The sequence below is a fragment of the Lissotriton helveticus genome, chromosome 12 (genome assembly GCF_964261635.1).
Source record: "Lissotriton helveticus chromosome 12, aLisHel1.1, whole genome shotgun sequence".
Lineage (NCBI taxonomy): Eukaryota > Metazoa > Chordata > Amphibia > Caudata > Salamandridae > Lissotriton > Lissotriton helveticus.
The window spans coordinates 629,335,512-629,361,707 of NC_136073.1; the positions used below are offsets into that span (position 1 = coordinate 629,335,512).

The 26,196-nt window shown below is 45.8% G+C and overlaps 1 protein-coding gene across 3 annotated transcripts in view; it reads left to right on the top strand.

Moving 5' to 3' along the window:
• Positions 1-26,196, top strand: part of RIPOR1 (RHO family interacting cell polarization regulator 1) — a 1,634,668-nt gene that overhangs the window by 550,476 nt on the left and 1,057,996 nt on the right. For all 3 annotated transcript variants that reach the window (XM_078671049.1, XM_078671050.1, XM_078671048.1), the window contains exon 5: positions 15,203-15,226. In XM_078671049.1, coding sequence (XP_078527175.1) covers positions 15,203-15,226 — 24 coding nt within the window. The remainder of the gene's footprint in view (positions 1-15,202; positions 15,227-26,196) is intronic.

Here is a 26,196-nt window from a genome sequence, read left to right on the forward strand (position 1 = left end):
CCTTCTTATTCACCTTTCTGCTTCTTTCCTTCTTATCCATCCATTGCCTCTGATACATCTCCCACATACTCTTGGTTTCAATGCCATCAATTTCTTCCCTTGACAACCAGTTTTCCAACAATATCAACAATACCATAGACATGTCACTCCTGGATTCTCTAATATTATCAGTACGAGTTTCAGACCAGGAGGACCTCGGTTTTCTAACTCTCCCAACTCACCTAAATCATATACAGCCTCAATCACCTCAGACTAGGAATTGTCTCTTTGATTAATCAACAACGTCCTTATAACGTGTTTGTAGGCTGGGGGAGCTAAGCAAATTATCTTATTTCACACTGATGTATTTAGCAATCTATTCATCAAATCATGAGAGCACCCATGAGAATTGCAATCTCCATTGCATCCTCTTTCATTCTTTGGATTGCATCCCTCAGTGTAAACCATGGCTTATCAGTTGATTGCCAATCTGACTCAGTTGGGTATTTCCTCTCCCTCACCAAGGACCCCGTCACCACAAAAACCAACCTCCACAAAGGAATGAAAGCCATCGCCGAATGGATGAAGAACAGCCGCCTGAAGCTCAACTCGGACAAGACAGTAGTCCTCATCCTCGGCTCCACCCCCTCGGCTTGGGATGACTCCTGGTGGCCAACCACACTGGGAACAGCACCTACACCCACCGACCACGCACGCAACCTGGGGTTCATCCTTGACTCTACTCTCTCCATGACAAAGCAGGTCAGCGCCATCTCGTCCTCCTGCTTCAACACCCTCCGCTTGCTCCACAAGATCTACAGGTGGATCCCCACTGAAACAAGAAGAGCGGTCACCCAGGCCCTCGTCAGCAGCAGGTTGGACTACGGAAACGTCCTCTACGCAGGAGCCTCGGCCAAACTGCTGAAACGACGGCAACGCATACAGAACGCCTAATCCTCGACGTCCCTTCCCGTAGCCACATCACACCCCACCTGAGAGACCTTCACTGGCTTCCTGTCCACAAGAGGATCACCTTCAAGCTCCTCACCCACGCACACAAGGCACTCCACAACACCGGACCGATATAACTCAACAGACGACTCACCTTCTACACCCCCAACCGCCAGCTCCGCTCCGCCGACCCCACCCTTGGCACCATCCCACATCCGAAGAGCGACCTCCGGTGGCAGATCGTTCTCCCACCTCGCCGCCGAGACCTGGAACACCCTCCCCATCCCCCTACGACAGACCCAGGAACTGCTAACCTTCAGGAGACTACTCAATACCTGGCTATTCGAGCAGTAGCAGCCCCCCCCCCCTCCAGCGCCTTGAGACCCTCACTGGTGAGTAGTGTGCTTTACAAATGTTGGATTGATTGATTGATGATTGATTTATTTGCGTGAACGTCCTTCTGCTGCTAACCCCAGTAAAGTGGTCTGCGCATTTCCCTGAAAATTCCTAAACTCATCTTGTGCAACAGGATCATTGCTTAGTATACAATACTTTGCCGCATATCCATGATCTAGTTGTACTCCCTGTGCCCTTAAATCAAACAAGTTACAAAAAGGGGGTGGTGATGGACAGAGTATCTGAGTTAATCAGAACACTCCTACCCAGTCAACAGATCAGGGCTTGATCCATCACCGTTTTTTAGCTCACTGCACCATCCCAGTTCAGAACCTGGCTATATGCAAATTAGTCTGTCCCTGGCCCAGTGCATCATGGGAACAGGGCAGACCAAACTACCAAGCCAATTCTTCACTGGAAAGGAAACAAGCTTCCGGGGACCGGTTTCTGGCATTACAGCCGTCTTCGGCCCGGCTTGCTTGAATCCTGATGGTGCAATGAGCAAGGGACTCATGTCTGAGCATACCCTTCCACACTCATGGTGGCCAAAATAATTTACAAAAAGGGGGTGGTGATGGACAGAGTATCTGAGTTAATCAGAACACTCCTACCCAGTCAACAGATCAGGGCTTGATCCATCACCGTTTTTTAGCTCACTGCACCATCCCAGTTCAGAACCTGGCTATATGCAAATTAGTCTGTCCCTGGCCCAGTGCATCATGGGAACAGGGCAGACCAAACTACCAAGCCAATTCTTCACTGGAAAGGAAACAAGCTTCCGGGGACCGGTTTCTGGCATTACAGCCGTCTTCGGCCCGGCTTGCTTGAATCCTGATGGTGCAATGAGCAAGGGACTCATGTCTGAGCATACCCTTCCACACTCATGGTGGCCAAAATAATTTACAAAAAGGGGGTGGTGATGGACAGAGTATCTGAGTTAATCAGAACACTCCTACCCAGTCAACAGATCAGGGCTTGATCCATCACCGTTTTTTAGCTCACTGCACCATCCCAGTTCAGAACCTGGCTATATGCAAATTAGTCTGTCCCTGGCCCAGTGCATCATGGGAACAGGGCAGACCAAACTACCAAGCCAATTCTTCACTGGAAAGGAAACAAGCTTCCGGGGACCGGTTTCTGGCATTACAGCCGTCTTCGGCCCGGCTTGCTTGAATCCTGATGGTGCAATGAGCAAGGGACTCATGTCTGAGCATACCCTTCCACACTCATGGTGGCCAAAATAATTTACAGAAAGGGGGTGGTGATGGACAGAGTATCTGAGTTAATCAGAACACTCCTACCCAGTCAACAGATCAGGGCTTGATCCATCACCGTTTTTTAGCTCACTGCACCATCCCAGTTCAGAACCTGGCTATATGCAAATTAGTCTGTCCCTGGCCCAGTGCATCATGGGAACAGGGCAGACCAAACTACCAAGCCAATTCTTCACTGGAATTGCTCATTGCACCATCAGGATTCAAGCAAGCCGGGCCGAAGACGGCTGAAATGCCAGAAACCGGTCCCCGGAAGCTTGTTTCCTTCCCAGTGTAAGAATTGGCTTTTGTAGTCTGGTCTGCCCTGTTCCCATGATGCACTGGGCCAGGGACAGACTAATTTGCATACAGCCAGGTTCTGAAACTGGGATGGTGCAATGAGCTAAAAAACGGTGTTGGATCTAGCCCTGATCTCTTGACTGGGTGAGAGTATTCTGCTTAATTCAGAGACTCTGTCCATCACCACCCCTTGTTGTAAATAATTTTGTCCACCCTAAGCGTGGAAGGGTATACTCAGATGTGAGTCCCTTGCTCATTGCACCATCAGGATTCAAGCAAGCCGGGCCGAAGACGGCTGAAATGCCAGAAACCGGTCCCCGGAAGCTTGTTTCCTTCCCAGTGTAAGAATTGGCTTTTGTAGTCTGGTCTGCCCTGTTCCCATGATGCACTGGGCCAGGGACAGACTAATTTGCATACAGCCAGGTTCTGAAACTGGGATGGTGCAATGAGCTAAAAAACGGTGTTGGATCTAGCCCTGATCTCTTGACTGGGTGAGAGTATTCTGCTTAATTCAGAGACTCTGCCCATCACCACCCCTTGTTGTAAATAATTTTGTCCACCCTAAGCGTGGAAGGGTATACTCAGATGTGAGTCCCTTGCTCATTGCACCATCAGGATTCAAGCAAGCCGGGCCGAAGACGGCTGAAATGCCAGAAACCGGTCCCCGGAAGCTTGTTTCCTTCCCAGTGTAAGAATTGGCTTTTGTAGTCTGGTCTGCCCTGTTCCCATGATGCACTGGGCCAGGGACAGACTAATTTGCATACAGCCAGGTTCTGAAACTGGGATGGTGCAATGAGCTAAAAAACGGTGTTGGATCTAGCCCTGATCTCTTGACTGGGTGAGAGTATTCTGCTTAATTCAGAGACTCTGTCCATCACCACCCCTTGTTGTAAATAATTTTGTCCACCCTAACCGTGGAAGGGTATACTCAGATGTGAGTCCCTTGCTCATTGCACCATCAGGATTCAAGCAAGCCGGGCCGAAGACGGCTGAAATGCCAGAAACCGGTCCCCGGAAGCTTGTTTCCTTCCCAGTGTAAGAATTGGCTTTTGTAGTCTGGTCTGCCCTGTTCCCATGATGCACTGGGCCAGGGACAGACTAATTTGCATACAGCCAGGTTCTGAAACTGGGATGGTGCAATGAGCTAAAAAACGGTGTTGGATCTAGCCCTGATCTCTTGACTGGGTGAGAGTATTCTGCTTAATTCAGAGACTCTGTCCATCACCACCCCTTGTTGTAAATAATTTTGTCCACCCTAAGCGTGGAAGGGTATACTCAGATGTGAGTCCCTTGCTCATTGCACCATCAGGATTCAAGCAAGCCGGGCCGAAGACGGCTGAAATGCCAGAAACCGGTCCCCGGAAGCTTGTTTCCTTCCCAGTGTAAGAATTGGCTTTTGTAGTCTGGTCTGCCCTGTTCCCATGATGCACTGGGCCAGGGACAGACTAATTTGCATACAGCCAGGTTCTGAAACTGGGATGGTGCAATGAGCTAAAAAACGGTGTTGGATCTAGCCCTGATCTCTTGACTGGGTGAGAGTATTCTGCTTAATTCAGAGACTCTGTCCATCACCACCCCTTGTTGTAAATAATTTTGTCCACCCTAAGCGTGGAAGGGTATACTCAGATGTGAGTCCCTTGCTCATTGCACCATCAGGATTCAAGCAAGCCGGGCCGAAGACGGCTGAAATGCCAGAAACCGGTCCCCGGAAGCTTGTTTCCTTCCCAGTGTAAGAATTGGCTTTTGTAGTCTGGTCTGCCCTGTTCCCATGATACACTGGGCCAGGGACAGACTAATTTGCATACAGCCAGGTTCTGAAACTGGGATGGTGCAATGAGCTAAAAAACGGTGTTGGATCTAGCCCTGATCTCTTGACTGGGTGAGAGTATTCTGCTTAATTCAGAGACTCTGTCCATCACCACCCCTTGTTGTAAATAATTTTGTCCACCCTAACCGTGGAAGGGTATACTCAGATGTGAGTCCCTTGCTCATTGCACCATCAGGATTCAAGCAAGCCGGGCCGAAGACGGCTGAAATGCCAGAAACCAGTCCCCGGAAGCTTGTTTCCTTCCCAGTGTAAGAATTGGCTTTTGTAGTCTGGTCTGCCCTGTTCCCATGATGCACTGGGCCAGGGACAGACTAATTTGCATACAGCCAGGTTCTGAAACTGGGATGGTGCAATGAGCTAAAAAACGGTGTTGGATCTAGCCCTGATCTCTTGACTGGGTGAGAGTATTCTGCTTAATTCAGAGACTCTGTCCATCACCACCCCTTGTTGTAAATAATTTTGTCCACCCTAAGCGTGGAAGGGTATACTCAGATGTGAGTCCCTTGCTCATTGCACCATCAGGATTCAAGCAAGCCGGGCCGAAGACGGCTGAAATGCCAGAAACCGGTCCCCGGAAGCTTGTTTCCTTCCCAGTGTAAGAATTGGCTTTTGTAGTCTGGTCTGCCCTGTTCCCACGATGCACTGGGCCAGGGACAGACTAATTTGCATACAGCCAGGTTCTGAAACTGGGATGGTGCAATGAGCTAAAAAACGGTGTTGGATCTAGCCCTGATCTCTTGACTGGGTGAGAGTATTCTGCTTAATTCAGAGACTCTGTCCATCACCACCCCTTGTTGTAAATAATTTTGTCCACCCTAAGCGTGGAAGGGTATACTCAGATGTGAGTCCCTTGCTCATTGCACCATCAGGATTCAAGCAAGCCGGGCCGAAGACGGCTGAAATGCCAGAAACCGGTCCCCGGAAGCTTGTTTCCTTCCCAGTGTAAGAATTGGCTTTTGTAGTCTGGTCTGCCCTGTTCCCATGATGCACTGGGCCAGGGACAGACTAATTTGCATACAGCCAGGTTCTGAAACTGGGATGGTGCAATGAGCTAAAAAACGGTGTTGGATCTAGCCCTGATCTCTTGACTGGGTGAGAGTATTCTGCTTAATTCAGAGACTCTGTCCATCACCACCCCTTGTTGTAAATAATTTTGTCCACCCTAAGCGTGGAAGGGTATACTCAGATGTGAGTCCCTTGTTCATTGCACCATCAGGATTCAAGCAAGCCGGGCCGAAGACGGCTGAAATGCCAGAAACCGGTCCCCGGAAGCTTGTTTCCTTCCCAGTGTAAGAATTGGCTTTTGTAGTCTGGTCTGCCCTGTTCCCATGATGCACTGGGCCAGGGACAGACTAATTTGCATACAGCCAGGTTCTGAAACTGGGATGGTGCAATGAGCTAAAAAACGGTGTTGGATCTAGCCCTGATCTCTTGACTGGGTGAGAGTATTCTGCTTAATTCAGAGACTCTGCCCATCATCACCCCTTGTTGTAAATAATTTTGTCCACCCTAAGTGTGGAAGGGTATACTCAGATGTGAGTCCCTTGCTCATTGCACCATCAGGATTCAAGCAAGCCGGGCCGAAGACGGCTGAAATGCCAGAAACCGGTCCCCGGAAGCTTGTTTCCTTCCCAGTGTAAGAATTGGCTTTTGTAGTCTGGTCTGCCCTGTTCCCATGATGCACTGGGCCAGGGACAGACTAATTTGCATACAGCCAGGTTCTGAAACTGGGATGGTGCAATGAGCTAAAAAACGGTGTTGGATCTAGCCCTGATCTCTTGACTGGGTGAGAGTATTCTGCTTAATTCAGAGACTCTGTCCATCACCACCCCTTGTTGTAAATAATTTTGTCCACCCTAAGCGTGGAAGGGTATACTCAGATGTGAGTCCCTTGCTCATTGCACCATCAGGATTCAAGCAAGCCGGGCCGAAGACGGCTGAAATGCCAGAAACCGGTCCCCGGAAGCTTGTTTCCTTCCCAGTGTAAGAATTGGCTTTTGTAGTCTGGTCTGCCCTGTTCCCATGATGCACTGGGCCAGGGACAGACTAATTTGCATACAGCCAGGTTCTGAAACTGGGATGGTGCAATGAGCTAAAAAACGGTGTTGGATCTAGCCCTGATCTCTTGACTGGGTGAGAGTATTCTGCTTAATTCAGAGACTCTGTCCATCACCACCCCTTGTTGTAAATAATTTTGTCCACCCTAAGCGTGGAAGGGTATACTCAGATGTGAGTCCCTTGTTCATTGCACCATCAGGATTCAAGCAAGCCGGGCCGAAGACGGCTGAAATGGCAGAAACCGGTCCCCGGAAGCTTGTTTCCTTCCCAGTGTAAGAATTGGCTTTTGTAGTCTGGTCTGCCCTGTTCCCATGATGCACTGGGCCAGGGACAGACTAATTTGCATACAGCTAGGTTCTGAAACTGGGATGGTGCAATGAGCTAAAAAACGGTGTTGGATCTAGCCCTGATCTCTTGACTGGGTGAGAGTATTCTGCTTAATTCAGAGACTCTGCCCATCACCACCCCTTGTTGTAAATAATTTTGTCCACCCTAAGTGTGGAAGGGTATACTCAGATGTGAGTCCCTTGCTCATTGCACCATCAGGATTCAAGCAAGCCGGGCCGAAGACGGCTGAAATGCCAGAAACCGGTCCCCGGAAGCTTGTTTCCTTCCCAGTGTAAGAATTGGCTTTTGTAGTCTGGTCTGCCCTGTTCCCATGATGCACTGGGCCAGGGACAGACTAATTTGCATACAGCCAGGTTCTGAAACTGGGATGGTGCAATGAGCTAAAAAACGGTGTTGGATCTAGCCCTGATCTCTTGACTGGGTGAGAGTATTCTGCTTAATTCAGAGACTCTGTCCATCACCACCCCTTGTTGTAAATTACTTAAATCAAACAAGGGCACCATCTATGCCAGGGGTACTCATAGTACGGCCCGCGGGCCAGTGGCGGCCCGGCAAGCCTTCCCTGGCGGCCCGCGGACCTTGTACACATCATACCAGTGTTTTAATTTTTTTTTTTATTTAAAGAGTGTCTGCAAACTAAGTTACAGCAGCGCGACTCCGAGACTCTGCTGCTCTGTGGGGGCCGGCCGGGCGATTCCTGCCATAGTTAGAGTGGAGCTGCAGGGGTGCTAAGAGGTGAACACAGCCTCATTAACATTCTAATGGTCTTTTAAAGACCTGTTAATGCGCTCGGTGCAGCTATGTCTGTGTGTGTGCTTCGAAGCTGTCTCAGCCCGGGCTGACACAGAGGCAGGCTGCGCGAGATGACAGAGGGAGAGGGAAAGAAAGGGAGACAAAGTGAGGAAGGGAAAGGGAGACCGGGTGAGGGAGTAAGAGAGGAAAGGTGGGAAAGGGAGGATGGGAGGAAGGGAATGGCAGGGTGAGGGAAGGAAAGGGAGTGACAGTGAGGGACTCTGTGTACAGTTAGAATGCGTGTGTGGGTGGCTCGTGGCTGGCATCAGTACTGGGTGCAGTGACTGACTGGGTGGCATCAATCATGCATGTCATGTCAGGAGGACAAATAAACATAAACTGCAAAGTGGAAACTTAACTGATGATCGATCGAAATGACTTTTAAATTATTTTACGCGCACTGTGTTACTAGGCCTCAGCTCGGAGCCTAGGCGCTGGGCGGCATTGATTTGAAATGCGATGGGGAGGCTCAGACGAGGCGGCGCGGTGGCAGGACTCCTTCTGGTTAAGCGAGCCGCCAAACGACACTTAGACAGTCATGCCGTCATAAATAGCATGTTGGAGGCGAGGCGCACAGTTAGGTGAAAGACAAAAGTACTTACTGCAGAACAGGTGCCGCCGCAGGCCGCAACATGCATCAAATATCGATGCCCGTGATATAACCAGAGCAATCAAATATGTCAAAGTTACTAAAGAAAAAGGGGCCCTATAGTGCCATGATGTAAGTTAAAAAGCACAACAACACGTAGCAACGAAGAGATGCAGGCTAGCGGGACCTTAAGTGACCTGTGTGGCGCAGTCCACGCTGTGCGATGAGCCACATGAACAGAGAGTGCAGTGGAACTGGAGTGAGGGCACTACAGGAAGAGATGGCAAACCGAGGGTGCACCGCGTGCAGCTGCATTGAAGGAAGAAAATGTTAGCATTTTTAACATTTAATTGAAACTTGAGCACGTTCAGGTCAGTGATTTAGTTCCTGTTTACATTGTATGTGTTAATATTGCATAGTTGCATTCCCTAAAAGTGTTAGCTATTTAAGGATTCTGTTCATGTATTATTTTTCATGTCTCACATTACTCTTGTACAGTGCATACCTTGAACGGAGTGGCACCACTTGAGAGCGCTGGAGCTTAGGCTGAGGGCACTGCGAGTTTCTCTCAGTGCCTGTCAAATAGCGAAAAAGATGTTCAGAAATCTTGATGGACATCAATCAAATCCTGGCCTCTCAGCAGAGCGCACAGGGCAGTGGTCATGTGTTCCAGTTGCAATGTGATTCTGTGCATATGGGTTTAATGGAGGTATACTTTTTTCAAAATAATGATGTAAAAGAACATTTAGTGAATGCTTGCTACTCGTAACAAGTCATCCTTAACTTTTACGCCCTACCACTTTCAAATGTCTCCAGCCGCCACTGTGAGGGAGGGAAAGGGAGATCGGGTGAAGGAGTGAGAGAGGGAAAGGGTAGGAGGGAAAGGGAGGGGGGAGGGAGGGGGGAGGGAGGGAAAGGGAGTGACAGTGAGGGAGTGAGGGAGGGAAAGGGAGACAGAGTGAGGGAGTGAAAGGGAGACAGAGTGAGGGAGGAAAAGGGAGTGACAGAGTGAGGGAGTAAGGGAGGGAAAGGGAGACAGAGCGAGGGAGTGAGAGAGGGAAAGGGAGACAGAGTGAGGGAGTGAGAGAGGGAAAGGGAGACAGAGTGAGTGAGAGAGGGAAAGGGAGGGAGAGAAAGGAAGCGAGGGAAAGGGAGTGACAGAGTAAGGGAGTGAGAGAGGGAAAAGGAGACAGAGGGAAGGAGACAGAGGGAGGGGGACAGAGTAAGGGAGAGTGAGAGAGGGAGGGAGGGAGACAGAGAGAGAAAGAGAGCGAGAGAGAGAGATGTGTGTATGCCGGGTCTGGTGGCTCAGTGGACGAAGGTGTCCGCTGCAGGGACCAGTGATCAACCTCATGGTCAGCTTTTTTTGTTGCTCTAGCCCCGCCCCCTTCCCCACTGACCCCACCCCCACTGGTGCGGCCCTCGGACACAAACCACAGTGTAAATTTGGCCCCCGAGAGAAAGTTTGTGAGTACCCATGATCTATGCAATCAGTGATTTACTCGACGTCTGTCGGAATCTGTCTATGATATCACTAAACTCCTGCTGTGTGAAATTCTCCAAGGAATTCAGCACGAGCCCCTGTGAATTTTGTGGATGTTGCTATAACGTTCGCCAGTAAATTGGCTCTGCCCAGATGGTTGTCCGACCCTCCGTCTCATTCTGACTAATATCTTGAAAACACTCTCCCCCAGAGTCTGACGAAAACTCTGATGAATCCCATATGTTACCATCCACTCCTCTTGGTTCCAATTTCAATCAGCCTTAGCAATAGCCAAATGCACCTTTCTCTTGTTAACCCTTCCTCTCTGCTTTTTCCACTTATATTGTGCTACACGTATCGCCGCTTTTTCAGCCACCAGTTGATAAGGTTCCAACTTACCCCTCAGGCATTTGTGCGCTAAATAAGTTTATGTAACATATATAACATAGGGATGATGGCTTCTTGTATCTCCATAGTCCCCCATGCTATATTGCACATGTGCCCATTGCAGGAATGCCACTCAGCACAAGTGTCACAAGCAATGGCTCACGTACAGGAGCAAGTGTTGGTAAGGACCAGTACCCATCACTCTCTGTAGTGGTGGAACAGCCAAAATCTATTGCAGGGCAGGTCTTTTATAGGCTCCATTCCACAACTGACTATTACCATGTATGCATACCTCTTTGGCTTGAGGGCACATCTACACAAAATGACTGTTCATGGACTGTGGTCACCTCAGCAACGGAGGTTCCACATCAACTACCTAGTTGCCATTCACCTAACTCTTAAAGCCTTCTTTAAGAACATTCAAGGCTAAATAGTGCTTGTAAAAATGAACAGCATAGCTTCCATGTATTACCTACAGAAACAGGGCATCACTCATTCACCACAGCTCTCGGCACTAGTGCAAATAATTTGGTATTGTGCGGTTTACCATTAAACTCACCCCCTGGTAGAGTTTTTTGCCAGAATTGAACAACTACTTTGCAGAGCTATTCAGTAGGACACATCAACAAGTCCACAATTAGGAACTCCTACCCAAAGTCCTAGAGCAGTAGTTCAAAAAACAGACCTGCTTAACACACACAAAAATGCAAAATGCCAAAACTTCACCTCTAGGTTCCCTCACCCTCAATCCATGGGCAATGCTCTATGGATGAACTGGTCAGATATATTCCCCTTTGCTCTTCCTCCTCTCCCAGTCCTTCCTTATGTGGTAAAGAAGCTACAGCAAATATTTCTCACCCTCATACTGGTGACTCCCAAATGGGCCAGGCAACTATGGTTCTCAATGCCACTGGAGATGTATGTTACTCCTCACGAGAAACTTCCCAACAGGATAAACCTTCTCTCTCAGAAGCAGGGCAGGCTAAGACATCCAGATTCCAGAGAGCTCAATCTAGAAATTTGGTGTCTGAGGTCTTAGAGTTTGGTTATCTAAGTCTACCACAAGAAAGTATAGATTTCTTAAAAGAAGCCAACAGGCCTACTACTGGAGTTTGTTATGCCGCTAAATTAAAAAGGTTTTTCCACTTTTACACCTCCCAGTATTGGGTTCCACTCAAACCTGCTGTCTAAGACATTGTCTGTTACCAGTTTCCGTTCTGTGGTTTAGCATATACTTCCATACAAGGTCACCATGCTGCTATTGCTGCATAAGTAGGATAGGGAACACTTTTTGCTTTTCAGAATTTCAGTTATTAAAGTCTTTATGAAAGTTCTTAAAAGGGTTTTCCCACCCAAAGTTCCACCAGCCCCTCTCTGGAACCTTAGGGCAGTTCTTGCAACACTCATGAGTCTCCAGTTTGAGCCACTGTATTCTTTCCCCCTGCAGTTACTCTCTTGAAAGATAGCTTTCCTTATAGCGATCACCTTTCTAAGATGCATTAATAAGCTCAAGTCTTTCACTCTACAAGAACCTTTCTCCTAGGTTCATGCAGGTAGGTTGTCCTTCGGACAATCCCCAAGTTTCTTCTCAAGGTTGTTACCCTTTTCCATCTCAACCAGATTCTGTAGCAGAAAGGGCCCTTCACTCATTCGATTTTAAAGAACTCTAATGTACTATATTGGCAAGAAGCTGCCCCTTGAAGGACTGAGGGGCTAATTCTACCAGGGCCAAAGCTACTACCTCTGCATTGTTTCACAGCGTGCCTGTTCATGACGTGTCTGGCTGCCATTTGACCGTCAGTTCAACCACATGAATGTTCAGACTCTGGTCTGAGATGGTATCATTGGAATAGCATGGACTGCACACCAGACTACAAGACATTAAAGACCTACCAAAGGCAGAATTTCTGCTCTACAAATACCAAGAACAAAATATAGTATGAGGAGTGAGACACTAGGATTAAAAAAAATATCTGAGAACTCAAGAACCTGCCTCAAAGGATAACGATACTTAGAGGCCTGTGTATTATGAATTTTAGCACATTATTGCAAAAGCGCTATACAACTCCTTGGAGTCATATCTGGATCCCAAGTAGTGACAAGGCTTTCTATTATTTTGTGTTGTTTCTATTTGTAAAAAGTCTTTGTTTTGTAAATACCTATGACTGGACATTTTTATTGTGTTCTTACTGTATCATAATCTGAAGTTCATACCTGCTATCATTTGCTGGAGTATATTTAGACTGCTCAATCAACCAAGCCCTAAAATTGAGGTGTATGAAGGTTTCAGAGAAAAGGCCCCACACTGCATGGTAGGGAAGTCTCCTAACCGTGTCCTTCTAGGACAGATGAGATGAGTACTCGCTTGTCATTGTCTTTTTTTTTCTTTTAAATGGCAAAGCCTCAAAATACAGTTACTCTGATGTCAGACTGCTGATCAAAAGAACAAAAAGTACCTGTCAGTCGGATAACGCCGAGGTGCTCAGAAATCGCGCTGGAGGAAGGAATGCACAGAAGAAAAAATACAACAACCAGATAAATCAAAAATTGCATTGACCATCAACATTTGCTGATTTAAGTCCTATCAGACCAACCAAACAAGGCGGGGCCTCATCATGTAGGACCCTCAGGCCATGGTCAGTCTACAAATGCCCAGGTGTACCTTGGCGATGTATGACTGAATCATGGTCTGGACACCGCAAAAGTTAATATAGAAATGGTACTGATAGGTGCAGTGCAAACAAAAAAATTCATAAATATAGTGCAGTGGCTAAAATGGCTGTCGAGGCAAACAAAGACCTTTATTAGTGCCTGCCTGGACGTCAGATTAAAAATGAACATTAATATAAATGAACTAAGAGTGGTCAGACACGACCATCCTACCGCATCTTCACAATTTTTGTAGTGGATGCGAATGGTCTGACCTAGGAACTGTCTTTATTTACACGTCTAGAGCGGGGCCTTGTCTTTCCGGGCAGTTGCCGGGTGAGGTGAGGCTTACTTCCCACAGATTGATGGGTAAGTGCTAAATAATTTTTTCATTTATCATGTAATTCTACACAGTAGTAGCTTGTGGTGACGGTGTTCACGCGCCACTAGAATGATCATCATAAGTTTATGCTTGATCTGTCGGAGGTTGCTGGAATGATTGCTGGTTATGCACAGGAATAATACGTGGTACTTTGGGCCTATGTGATTAACCTAGAGTGCCTGTGATTTTATAGGCACCACGTGTTCATACAATTGACGTTTGATTTTCTTTTACTTCTCCATTATAGGGAAGACCATTCGCATCCACTACAAAAATTGTGAAGATGCGGTAGGATGGTCGTGTCCGACCACTCTTAGTTCATTTATATTAATGTTCATTTGATTTTATTTGTTTTCTACACATTAGGTAGTGTGATCTGCAGTAGCATTTGAGAGCTTGGCCCTGACGAATGCCGGTGTACTGACACAGTACGGCAGAAACATGTTGGCCTTATTTTTGTTTTCCACCAAGCGAGCAGGACAGTGATTATTTTACGCTGTCATTACACTATTTTTAATCTGACGTCCAGGCAGGCACTAATAAAGGTCTTTGTTTGCCTCGACAGCCATTTTAGCCACTGCACTATATTTATGAATTTTTTTGTTTGCACTGCACCTATCAGTACCATTTCTATATTAACTTTTGCGGTGTCCAGACCATGATTCAGTCATACATCGCCAATGTACACCTGGGCATTTGTAGACTGACCATGGCCTGAGGGTCCTACATGATGAGGCCCCGCCTTGTTTGGTTGGTCTGATAGGACTTAAATCAGCAAATGTTGATGGTCAATGCAATTTTTGATTTATCTGGTTGTTGTATTTTTTCTTCTGTGCATTCCTTCCTCCAGCGCGATTTCTGAGCACCTCGGCGTTATCCGACTGACAGGTACTTTTTGTTCTTTTGGCTGTTGCACTGGGGGTAATTACCTGTGAGGTCGCTAAACTTTCCCTCGGACCCTCCTTTACCTTTTTGTTGTATTAGACTGCTGATCATGCAGAAGTGATCTAGACAGATATGCATCTCCTTTGCCTTTCCTTAATGCAAATAACTGTTTGGTGTCTTGAGAATTCCATGTTAGCATAATAAGTAACCTAGAACTAGTAAGAAAATAATGTTTTGATAAGCCAAATGTTAGGAGAAATATAAGTAGCATCTTAGAAATGTATCGTTCCAGGCATCAAGGTAAGAAGTATCATGGCTCTTAACATGCCAACTGGTAAGGGTAAGATGCATTCTTAGGAAATAATAGTTAACAAGTGATGAGAGAAGGTGAAATGTGGGATTTCAACACACCAAGTGGTTGGGATGCAGAGTACCAAACGCCCTTTAAGGGGATAATGCAGGATAGGACATTTACATCTCACTGCATGTAGATGTTCTCCATTGCCCAATATCTAAATTCTTGGGTGTCTGTAGCTATGGTGTTCAAAAACTGGCAGTTTGAGATCACATGGTTCTTTTAAACTTGGAAGTCAAAGACTTTCTAGATCTCTTAATCTTGGTGTCAAGGGAGGTCTTGTGTTCTCCTATTTATTGTTTTAAACCTCCTCTACCCAGCTATGAGCTAGATAAATTGAGATCGTAACTAAACTGCAATCATGTGCTTCTGTTGAGAATTCAAAATGCTTACTGTTTGTAATATGGTAATCAGTATCTGAAATACAGGAAAAAAGTTGCCAGTGCCTGCACACTTAGCAGAAATGCTGGGCCAGTTCTACAGCCCCACAATGCATCATAGTGGGGTGATTGTGATGAGTTTGGGTAATAATGAGTATGTCTGACATATTCTTTGCTTTCCTTCTAGGGTTTTGTCTACGACCTGGACAAGGTGAGTTTCTTGCCATGTGCTGTATGGTCTGTCCTCAGTGTGATGCTGTTTTCTCCTAAAAGTGCTATACATTTCCCAAGCAAAAAGTGGATGAAGTCTGTGGATGATGGTGGTCGAAGTGGGCTGAGAACAAGCGAGAAGGCAGAAGGAATACAGGGAAGTGTATAATGGAAAGGAGAAATTTTGGAATACATGACAAAAACTGGAAAGATCATGGAAAAGAGAGACCCTTTTTGAGTAGTGTGGGAAATATAAATGCCTCAATGGAAGAGAAGGACAAGCAAACGGCAAAGGCCTGGTTAGGGTGAAGAGTATGATGAAAGAGATGGAAAGTGTAGTGAAGAATGGGAATATGGGTTAGAAAAGGAGGAAGCAGAGTGTATAAAAAGAGAAGGACTTAAGACTGGAGGGGATAGTTGGGAATGAAAGCGGGACTGTGTAGAAGGCAGAGAGAGATGCTCTGGCACACGAATAAAAGTACATTAGAGAAAGTTGTGAGCATATAGTACTTTTGTTACCTGGATGGCTGAGCTTTATAGTGCACTAGAAAATTCAGTCACCTTTGGAGTGGGAAGGGGCACATTCATTACATTTTCCTTCCAAACGACCCAGCAATTTTGTAGATGTGCATTTAAAAATATTTCTGTAGAGTTTGAACCATAGAATGACTTCGTAGGATGCCATGGTTGATGAGGAGGTGGGTTGTGTAAAGAAGAACAACGTGTTTATTTATGCAGTTTTCCATAGGGCGAATGCGGCCCAAAGGTAGTAGAGCGGTTAAAAAATGACCAAGTAAATAGTTAACACATGTTGATTAACAGTTTATGAATCACATTTCATTTATTTTAAGCTTTAAGAAAACATTGTGAATGACACAAAAGTACATTTGATAGATGGTGGGGCTTTGATCTACTTGGCAGAAAAATATTAGAATTCCCTTCTCGGTGATCGGAAATATATTGCTTCTCCCTTATGTTGGTTACAAATATTCCTTTTTGTTGTCCATTTTCATTCTCAGTTGGAGCTACAGTTAGGATTCCCTTCTAACAATACTTAATTGGAACCGGTGGATGCAGGTGGCGTCTACCAGCTCTCATATTTTTGGGACCAACACTTATTTTACCTTTTCAAACCTTGATCAAGTGTGAGAGAAAAAAAAACCACAGAAGGGAAAAAGTAAGGAAAGGAAGATAAAGATGATAAACCAGTGTCAAAGGGAGAAGGAAGGAATGCAAAAGACCCTGCAAGAGTAAGATGAAGGAGCGAGGAGTCTCTAGTGGTGGATTTATGTGACATGACATGGATCACTACTCAGGATTGGTATTTGGCACCACATCTTTTGCTTGTGCCAGCCAGCAGCTTCTAAGGAAAGCTTTGGGACCCGGCACTTATACTTTTACAAATTAAGCACTGCCTTTAGGTGAGAGTTTACACTTTCAAAGTTCAATTCACAACATAGACAGGCACAACTAATCTGTTTTGCCTTCATGCTTGGCCACTAGCAGGGTAAGGTCAACAACAGGGAGGGACATTGGGGGGGACAATATTTATAGGGGTCCAGTGTGCATGTCCCAAAAGCTAAGCAACAATAGATTGCACACAGTTCCCCTGAGATGAGTGATGGCGTAGTGCAATGTGCTGTCTTCCTCTCTCCCTCGAGTGTAAGGCGTTAGTGTGCCTCAGTACAACAGGGAAGGGTATCCCTTGTCGGAACTAGGGATGCCTCACACAACAGGCTGGTTTAACGGCTGTTGTCATGTCACCAGTTAGTCGTATCGTAACATCATCGGCTCCCTGCTCCAGCGTCAAGCCGGCGCTGCAATGCCTGACGGGTAGCACGAGGTGCTACACTCTTGTGGAGATCTTTTGTTCCTTTGCCGATAGGTGTAAGGGTGTGAGGGCCCTAGTGAGTGGAGTAGTGAGCGTGAGTGAGGTGGATTAAAACAGGTTGGTATGATCTACGGCTATGGCTTTAATCGTGTAGTACACCACCTAAAATAAAAATGTGAGGGGCAATGGGACTACAGTAGCTACGAGGAGTCAGTCCCGTTCAACCCTCAGCTGTGAATAGGTCGACATGTTTCATGCCTGTATTGGCAATTCTTCAGGACCAAAACAAAGAAGAAAGGTGCTCATAAACTTAGTGATTTAACAAGATGCCCCGCATCAGGCTGAGGCATCAGAAGTATACAACCTGTGTGGTTGCCGAATCCAGCCGAAGAGGGGTTCCTGCATCAGAGGGGTACCCCTCAATGGCGGTCGTAGGTACCCCAAGGCTGCTCCCGTGGGGTCTGCGAGGATAGGGCAGTAATCTCTACGCAGCGGGCTGGTGACCTCTTCACCTAGCCCCACGTCCTAGCGCGCAGTGTCGCTTGAAGCAGCCGGGTAATACAGAAGAGAAATTAAATTGATCTCACACTGAAAACAGTTCATTTCCTAGATAAAAGAGGTGTACATACAATTATCAATCTCATTCAAAGTGTCTGTGAAACAGGAGGATCCTCAACTTGTTTTTGAAAGTTGCAAGACAGGCAGTAGAACGTAGAGTTGGTGAAAGCTAACTCCAAGTTAACACTCTTCTGGTGTTGGCTTGTTTTCAATGGAGGCGGTTCAAGGCGAAGGTATTCAGCATTTCTTAAACCCCATTGACCACCAGAGATTTTTTGTTTGTTAGTCAATTAGGAAGGAGTGGACATGAATAGGACTTTGTAGGTAAAGAAAGCCATCTTGAATTGTGCTCTTCCTTACATAGGAAGTGATAGTAGCGTTATGAGAATTTTTTACATACATAGACAAAGCAAGCAGCCACATATAGTACTACCCTAATGGGGGCTTGACAAACCTTTGGTAGATGATGAGGAGCAAGTTGCCATGATCCAGTTTGGAAAGAACAAGCGGCTCAACTAAGGTGTTTCAGTCTTGTTCCTCAATAAACTGTTAGATAACCCAGAACAGCTTTAATTTTTAGCTTGCGCTGTAGCTATAGCAAACTTTTCCCTGTGTAGCTTAAGTTTTGTTATCGAGAATTAAACTAATAGATTTGAACTTATCAACAATAGTCGGCTTACAATGGTATCTTTCCACGTTGCCGTTTATACACTGTACAAGTCCTAATCTTATCTAATCCAAGAGAATGCAGGATGCAGTCCACCACTCAACAGATAGACTGTATTTTCCTTATTTGGATTAACAGAAAATCAGTTTTTGGGAGGTATGTGTACTGTAGGGGCTATGTAAGGTGGGGTGAAAGCAAGGCTGAAAGCAAAGACAGGACTATCTCAATTTGTTTTGCAATTCCCCCACCCTACACCACACCACCATGCCCCACGCTCACTCCTTCTAGCAAACCTCAACAATTGGATGCTTACATCTAGCTAGACAGTCACCATGAGATATTGTTAATGTGGTAGCACTCTACAAAATCCCAAATAAATGTGTTTTTTTCAATAAGAAGAAATATCTTATGTCCTCCTTCCTCAGCACTTTAAAGCAACATTGGGGTGCATAATGCACTTGAGAAATCACTATTGCAACAATTGGTCAGTGTAAATATCTAGTCTTGAACATCTCCTTAAACAGAGGATTTAGTTATTACTAAGCACATACACTCAGGCACTCACGGGCTACTATATTGGCCATGCCCAAAATCTCAACCGTTGGTAAATTTTTTAAGGGAGTAGGGTCTGCTCCTATGGTTACCCCCACTTTTTGCTGTGATTCACTGGTTTTTCAACTTTAGTATGGCTGTGGTCCTGCTAATCAGACCCACAGCCTAGCTGTTCTCTCTCTAAATTTATACCATGTACTTTAGGTACATACCAGATTGGTTACTGGGTCACCCTTGTGAGCCCCTGTATTGTGTACCCTAGGTACCCAGGGCATAGGTGCACCCAAGGCCTACCAGGTGCTGCAGCATGTATTATGCCACCCCTGGCTGGCCTTCCAAACTGACACCACAGGTCTGCAATTGCAACCTGGGTAAGGTGGTGTAATCACCCCTTAATTAGATATAGTATACCTATATCTACCTTATATATAGACACATAGTAACCTGTAAGTCACTCCTATGGCAGGCCTTAACAATCCTGGAGGCAGAGTGCTTAGTTTTGTGTGAGAGGGTGCCCTAGCATGAGCTGAGCCACTCTGCTTTCGGAACCATCTCCTTATACCTGTTCTATGATATAGCCATACCATATACTCTTAAGTGCATTATAAACCTTGCGGCTAATGCTAACTTTGGTTTGGCTTTATCAAAAAATGTTGTGTAAGGTGTCAAACACTTTGGAATACAACACTCCCCCCCACCCCCTGCCAGTCCTGGCGGCGGGGGTAGCATTCCACCCTTCTAGAGTGAGATGACATGTAGTTACTGGTAAACCCGGTTAAAGTTAAACAGAGGCCCAGCATCACAAAATGGATGCTGCTGCCACAGACACTAGTCAGTCTGCCCTCCTGCTGCAAAATAGGTTTCCTGTCCAGGGAGGTGACGGCACCTCCCCAGACAGGCTTTAGTGTATTGGGGCAGGGTGGGTTGCATTCAGTGAATGCTTTTCAGACACTGCCTGGAGCACACAAGGTGCTCCATGCATTTCCAAGTTCAAACTGGTTGCTGGGGCACTCTGCCCCAGCTCTGGTGCGAAACTGGACAAAGGGGAGGGGTGTAACCACCCCCTCCCCTGGCCCTCCCGTAGGTGGGGCCATAGAGTTAGTCCATCCCCTATTTTTACTATAAAGATAGAACCCCAGTCCCTAGGACTTTAGATTACCCTGGATGAAACTCTGCAACATATATCTTGGACCTTCGACATTCCATATTGACTGGAAGACTAAAGAAATCTCCCTTGTGGTCAAGGAGTGACCACCCTGTTCAAACAGGCACCAACTGCATCTTTGCCGGTCTGCATTTTTGAGGCTCCCACCGGATCCCGAAGAATCTGCGACACAGAACACGGACTTCCAGACATCTCTGAAGCTGACCCGAGCTCCCAGCAAAGCTGAGAACCGTAGCTGACACGAGAGACGTGGGACCGGAACTCCTGGACATCCTGCATTTTGCAAACTGCACCTACTTCCCGAGGTATCCGGAAGTTGTGCATTGGGGTGCTTCAAGCCCCAGCCCCGAGCACCAGTTGCACCAAAGCTTAGAGGCCCACACTCTACGAGTGTCCCGTGGGCCCGCTTTGTGCATTTCAGCTCGACGCGTCTTCGCGGTTCTGGGCCCGTTGGCTAGTGAGCCCCCAAGAAGACCAATCTTGAATCTAACTTGCTTTCCTGGTTGCTCCAGGCTTGCTCCAACTTCCCTGCAAAGGAGAAGTTCCTCAGACCTTGCTGGTCTGCACCAAGGCCAATTTCTACATCATGCATGGATTGCGTTTGCCAAGGCTTGTTGGGTCCAATCCGGATACCGACACCGCAGTCAACTAGATCCTTCGTGGGACAGCTTGAATCCAGCTCCTGGTCATCGTCGACGCCTCCTGGACCACGTGACTAAAGAGACAAGCTTCACCTTTTCACCTGAAATCACCCGACATTGGCTGGCAGCTTCCCATCGCCATCCTGGTCACTGGCAAGTGACCCAGACTCTGTCCCTTCTGCTTTCAGGTTCTTCAGATCTCCGATCCACCCTTGCATCCACCCGAACACTTTTCCTCTGGTCGCCTACAGCACTTCTTTGCAGCTCTCCATTGAAAACGACGACGAAACCGACACCAAAAGGCACCTATGCACCCGGCTTCCGTGGGTGAGGTAACACGAATACTCCGGTGCTCCCGTGGGTCTTAACTCTCGAAGTGTTCTAGTCTAAAAGGGTTCCATCGTAGTCCACCCAGAAGTGTCCTTAAACTGTAACTTTGTAACTTGTTTGTTTCCCATCGAAAGTCAATGGTAACCCGCGGCTGTGTTTAGACACTGCACGCGTCTCCCGTGGACCTCCTGCATCCTATCCTTTGGGTGTTCCTAGAAGCCCCAGCGATTCCACAGGCCCCAGGCCTGCTTTCTAACCTAGACGTGGTTCTTCTACCACTATTTTAGTATATGGTTTGTGAGGCCCCTAGGGCATAACGTATACTGTGCAACTTATCGTATGCTAATTAAGTTCTGTGTATTGTACTTTTACCTCTGACCTCATAAAAAGTGCGGAGGGGTTGTGTTTAGATTAAATACATATATATTTGATATATACCTTGTGTGGTGTGTTTTCATTTGGTACTCAAGGGATTATAATTGGTAAAACAACTCGCTTAACTCACCTCTAAAGTCTTACCCCTAGGATAGCTTTCTATAAGGTTGACTTTACAACCATCATCAATAAAGGTTGTTTGGACTGGTGCAAGGTGTCTTACTAGAATAGTGGACATCATATACCAGGCCAACTTCTCACAAATTTGAGAAGCCATGATTAGACAGCTGGTCTTCTGGATCCACAGTTTGCAGCATAATCACCGCACCAGCACTCTCTGTTTTTATGTATGCCACAATTTGTTAACCTTTCCGTTTAATGGAACATGCAGTCAGGCACATAAAATGGATAACCATACATTTTGCAGACACTTTGCTGAACTGCTCTATCGCTGTTCGAAAATGTGAAACACCAAGGTATTCATAGTAACCTGAGCATATCGATAAACCATGATTCTGATTCCTAAGCTGAAAAATCATTAACTTAGTAGATATATCACAATTTTTTTAGAGATTCTGCAAAACATAGTATAATCAGCATTATGCATTTAAGATATATTCTGTACTTTCAAACAGAAGAGTGTTGAGATTTACAAAATTACAGTCTCACAAAATATCAATTGTTTGATTATACAACTAGTTTACTTTTCAGCTTAAATTTATTAAATTGAAACACAATGTCCTGTGTGGTTTGTATTGCTATCCAAGTATTGTGACAGTCTCAGACTTATTGTAATACACACACGTTCAGAACTGCGGTGTCTATATATGCAGAGCTATTCCACTTCTAGGGCACTAGTACTTGACACGCAGAGGGCTTGCTATTACCTATTTTAGGATTGAGTCAACCTAAGAGCTCTGAAATTATCCTTTAATATAGGCCTCTATCATGACCTACGCTGTATGGCTTTCAACTACTTATATATCCATAGAGCTCTTAGAGAGATTGAGAAAGGTGACCCACTATTAGTTGTAAAAATACAGATGGGCAAAATTATGTTTCCTAGGGTGCCTCTGGCAGAATTATAACCTGTTTAACAATTGTGATTTCTCAAGTTATCTAGAAAAGCAGCTACATGTCTGAGGAAGCCATTGACTACCAACACAAAAAGCAGTGCTAAGGGAGGTTGCAATCCCAAGTAGGGAGATTTATAACCTGAACCTGAGAGCTCCAGGCTGGAACATTCCACAATGCCTTACCAATGCTTGGCTTCCCTTGTTTGAAATCTTCCTCGACAGTTGGCCTTTAATACAACACTATATTATTACATTTTAGTTTATGAAGATCAGAAATATAATCATCATATTACTATTTATGATGATGGTAAAATTATCGTGCACTCAAAACAAACCAGTTATCAGATTTACTACAATATCTGTTAGGCACAGATATTTACATTAGTATGACCATGTCAGTCTGTAAGCCAAGCAATGTCATTAACACCCTCAACTACTAAGTGGCTGTATCTTCTATCAATTCCATAAACGCAGTTACTCAACTAAGTGACATGCTCGAGTTTAATGTATTTTTTTAACACATTTCATCTATTTGACTTTCAAAACCCAACAATTGGTATATATTATAAGAGACCGAGGGTTGCCTACTCAAATAATCTTATATTGTAATTTGTTCCAGCATTTTCAACATTTGTTACAGTGGACAGTGCACAGACAATAAGGGTTCATCCAACCTCATTGGCTTTAAAGGAACACAGTGGTCTATGGTATTCAAATATACCAATTAATAGCTAGCAAACATTTGTGTCAAACATGTAAGTCGACCACAGAGCACAAGGGATCATTACACGGCGCACAAAGTTACCCGGCAAATTTTCCAAATGTTAGCAATTCATAGGCAACTATAGTACAACCTATAATATTTAGGTTGGCACATCATTTTTTCTGTTATGAAACTTAGTCATTCCCCTGACTAGCTGAAGGGACTAATATTAAGAATAATACTGCATCTGCCCATTTTACAACATCTGCACTCCATATGTGTATGGATGGGGCATGTGTTGCTATCATTCTCATTGCTATTGTTCATTTATAATATATATATTTCTCCAGTATTGAATCTTTCATAGATTCACATGCTTGTATCTTCCCCGTCGTCATGGTGGGAGTCTCATGGTAACAGAATGACTATAGCAGTATCATAGAGTAAAACACTGCATAGAAAGTCCCATAGGGGACCATTATATTTGGTTGCCAAACCTCCTCATTATTTGGACCAAAACTCAGCCAATCAGCTGCCAGCCCTGACGACATACTCCCCAGCAAAACCATCATACCTCAGATTTCCAACTGCCTTCGTGTGAAGAGGAGTCTCCCTGAGCTCTGCTCAGTTTATTTCCTGTGAACTTTTCACCTTTCTCAACTGAAAGTTTTCTTCCTACTGGATAGAGGTACTGTGGTATTTCCTTTACCTACAATGGCTGAAAGCTCTAAAAAGAGGCTTTTCAGGCCCTGCAAATTCTGTGGAAAACCTAGACTACTCTGAGGATCCACATAAGGACTGCTTATACTGTCTCCACCCTAAGCATGTCCCTAAAGACTGCAAGCATTGTAGAACCTTCTCGGCTAAAACCTTGAGGGACAGGGAGGCACGTTTATTATTGTGGCTTCAAAAGAAGAAAGCCACTACAGATTCAGACTCTGAAGAAGAAGTTGATCCTCAGACTCCAAAGAAAAGAAAGTCTTCTGCTCCTGAGAAAAAAATGGTTGCTAAAAAGCAAAAAAACTAAGAAAAAGAAGCTTCTTCATCTACTTTGCCTCAAACACCACTGAAAAGATCCTCTGTTTCAAGAGAGGTGTCATCTGCTCCTTCATCCAAGGTAGGAGTATCTCCAACTGTAATTCCTGTCAAAACGACGACGGCGATTTCGACGACGACAGCTTCGTCGACGACTAAGACAACACCGTCGATGAAGGGTTCGACGTCGATCTCGTCGACGGGAAGATCAACGACGACCGCGCCATCGACGACCGCGCCGTCGACGACAACCTCGTCGACGCCAGCTGCGACGACGGTGCCATTGACGACGACAACTTCATCGACAATTATCCGAATTTCGTCGACGAGGGGAACTTCGTCGACGGGAGACTCGTCGACGACACATTTTAAGTCTCCGAAGACAAGTCATCCATTACTCTGAAGTCCTTCCACCCGTCGACGGGCTCGTCGACGGCGAAGAAATCTACTGACTTTACCAGTTGGACCAAGGTTTCACTGTTGCAACCTTCAACTCTGCTGGAAATGCAGTCAGAGGATGAGGAATCTGGAGTAGCTTATAGTCCATCCCAGCTGCAGATAAAAAGTCAAGACACTGATGATGAGGAGTACCAGGAAGTACAAGAAGCCTTTTCTTTCCAAGATCATCCAGTGACAGAAAAGAGATATGAGTCTTTTCAGCAGTCTTACGACTATGAGGAGGAAGAGGAAGTACAGCAGGAGGTGAGAGAGGAAACTGTTTCTATGGCAATTTCCCTGGTAACAGATCTTCGCCATATGATAAACGACTATTATCGTCATTTGCCAGAGGCTAACACTCCCGCCTCAAAGTTTATTTATTTTTATTTATTTAAGAGGTTTTATATAGCGCTAGCCAGACCCGAAGGTATCAGAGCGCTTTACAGCGAGTAGAAAAACACATAAAAGAGGAACAAGAAAGCGTAAGTGATCAAAAGATCCAGTGTGCTGTACATCCCTCGGAGCACATTGAGGTAGAGTGGTTCCGATGTAGTTTCGATCCGAGGGTAAAGTCCTGAGCTCCGTTTCCCTCCGGGAGTGGAGGAGAGTAGGGGGTTAAGGGGCGTGGATGAGGATGGGAATGTTGGAGCAATTGTCTGTTGGCAGCAAGGTGTCAGCTTGTGCACTTCGGATTTCAGTTTGGGAAGGTACGGTTGAGGTATAAGTCTTTTCGGAGTCTTTTGAATTTTATGAAGGAGGGAGTAGTCCTGATGTCAACCGGGATGGAGTTCCATATTTTGGGTGCGTTTCCTGCGAAAGAACGAGCTGCAGTTTTTTGCTTGCGTGTTTTCAGAGGGATTAGTAGGAGGGTGTTGGAACTCCTAAGGTTTCTTGACTGGCCGGCTTTCTTGAGCTTGGAGGCCAGGTATTCTGGTTTCCCTGTGTGTAAGGCTTTGTGAGTAAGGCAGGCGGTTCTGAAGTTGGCACGCAATTCCACTGGGAGCCATTTTAGTTCTCTGAGTGCGGGAGATAGGTGGTCGTACTTTTTGACTCCGGTGACCATTCTGGCAGCCGCGTTGAGAGTTGTTTTGAGTGGGGCTAGGCGGGAGAGAGCTGTACCGGAGAGAACTGCATTCCCATAGTCCAGTCTAGATAACACCAGTGATTGGGTGGCTTGCTTGAGGTCCGTGGGTGGGATGAAAGGTTTGATTTTGTTGAGGAGCTTCAAATTAAGGAAGGCACTCTTGGCAGAGGTCATGATGTGATTTGTCATGGTTAGTTTTTGGTCGAGGGTGATTCCTAGAGATTTTACTGAGTTAGCCAGGGTGAGATTGCCATTGAGAGCATCTATAGCTTTCAGCCACGCTCTAATTTGCGGGTTTTCATCTTTGTTGGAGATAAGGAGGATTTCGGTTTTTTCATGATTAAGTTTAAGGTGGTTTGTGGCAAGCCATTGTTGAACTTCTTTGAGAGTGTTGTTGAGTCTTAGGATGTCATTAATGGAGGAGGTTTCCAAGTAGATCTGGGTGTCGTCAGCATATAGGTGGAAGGGTATGTTGGCTTTTTGTAGGATGGTTGTGAGGGGTTCCATGTATATGTT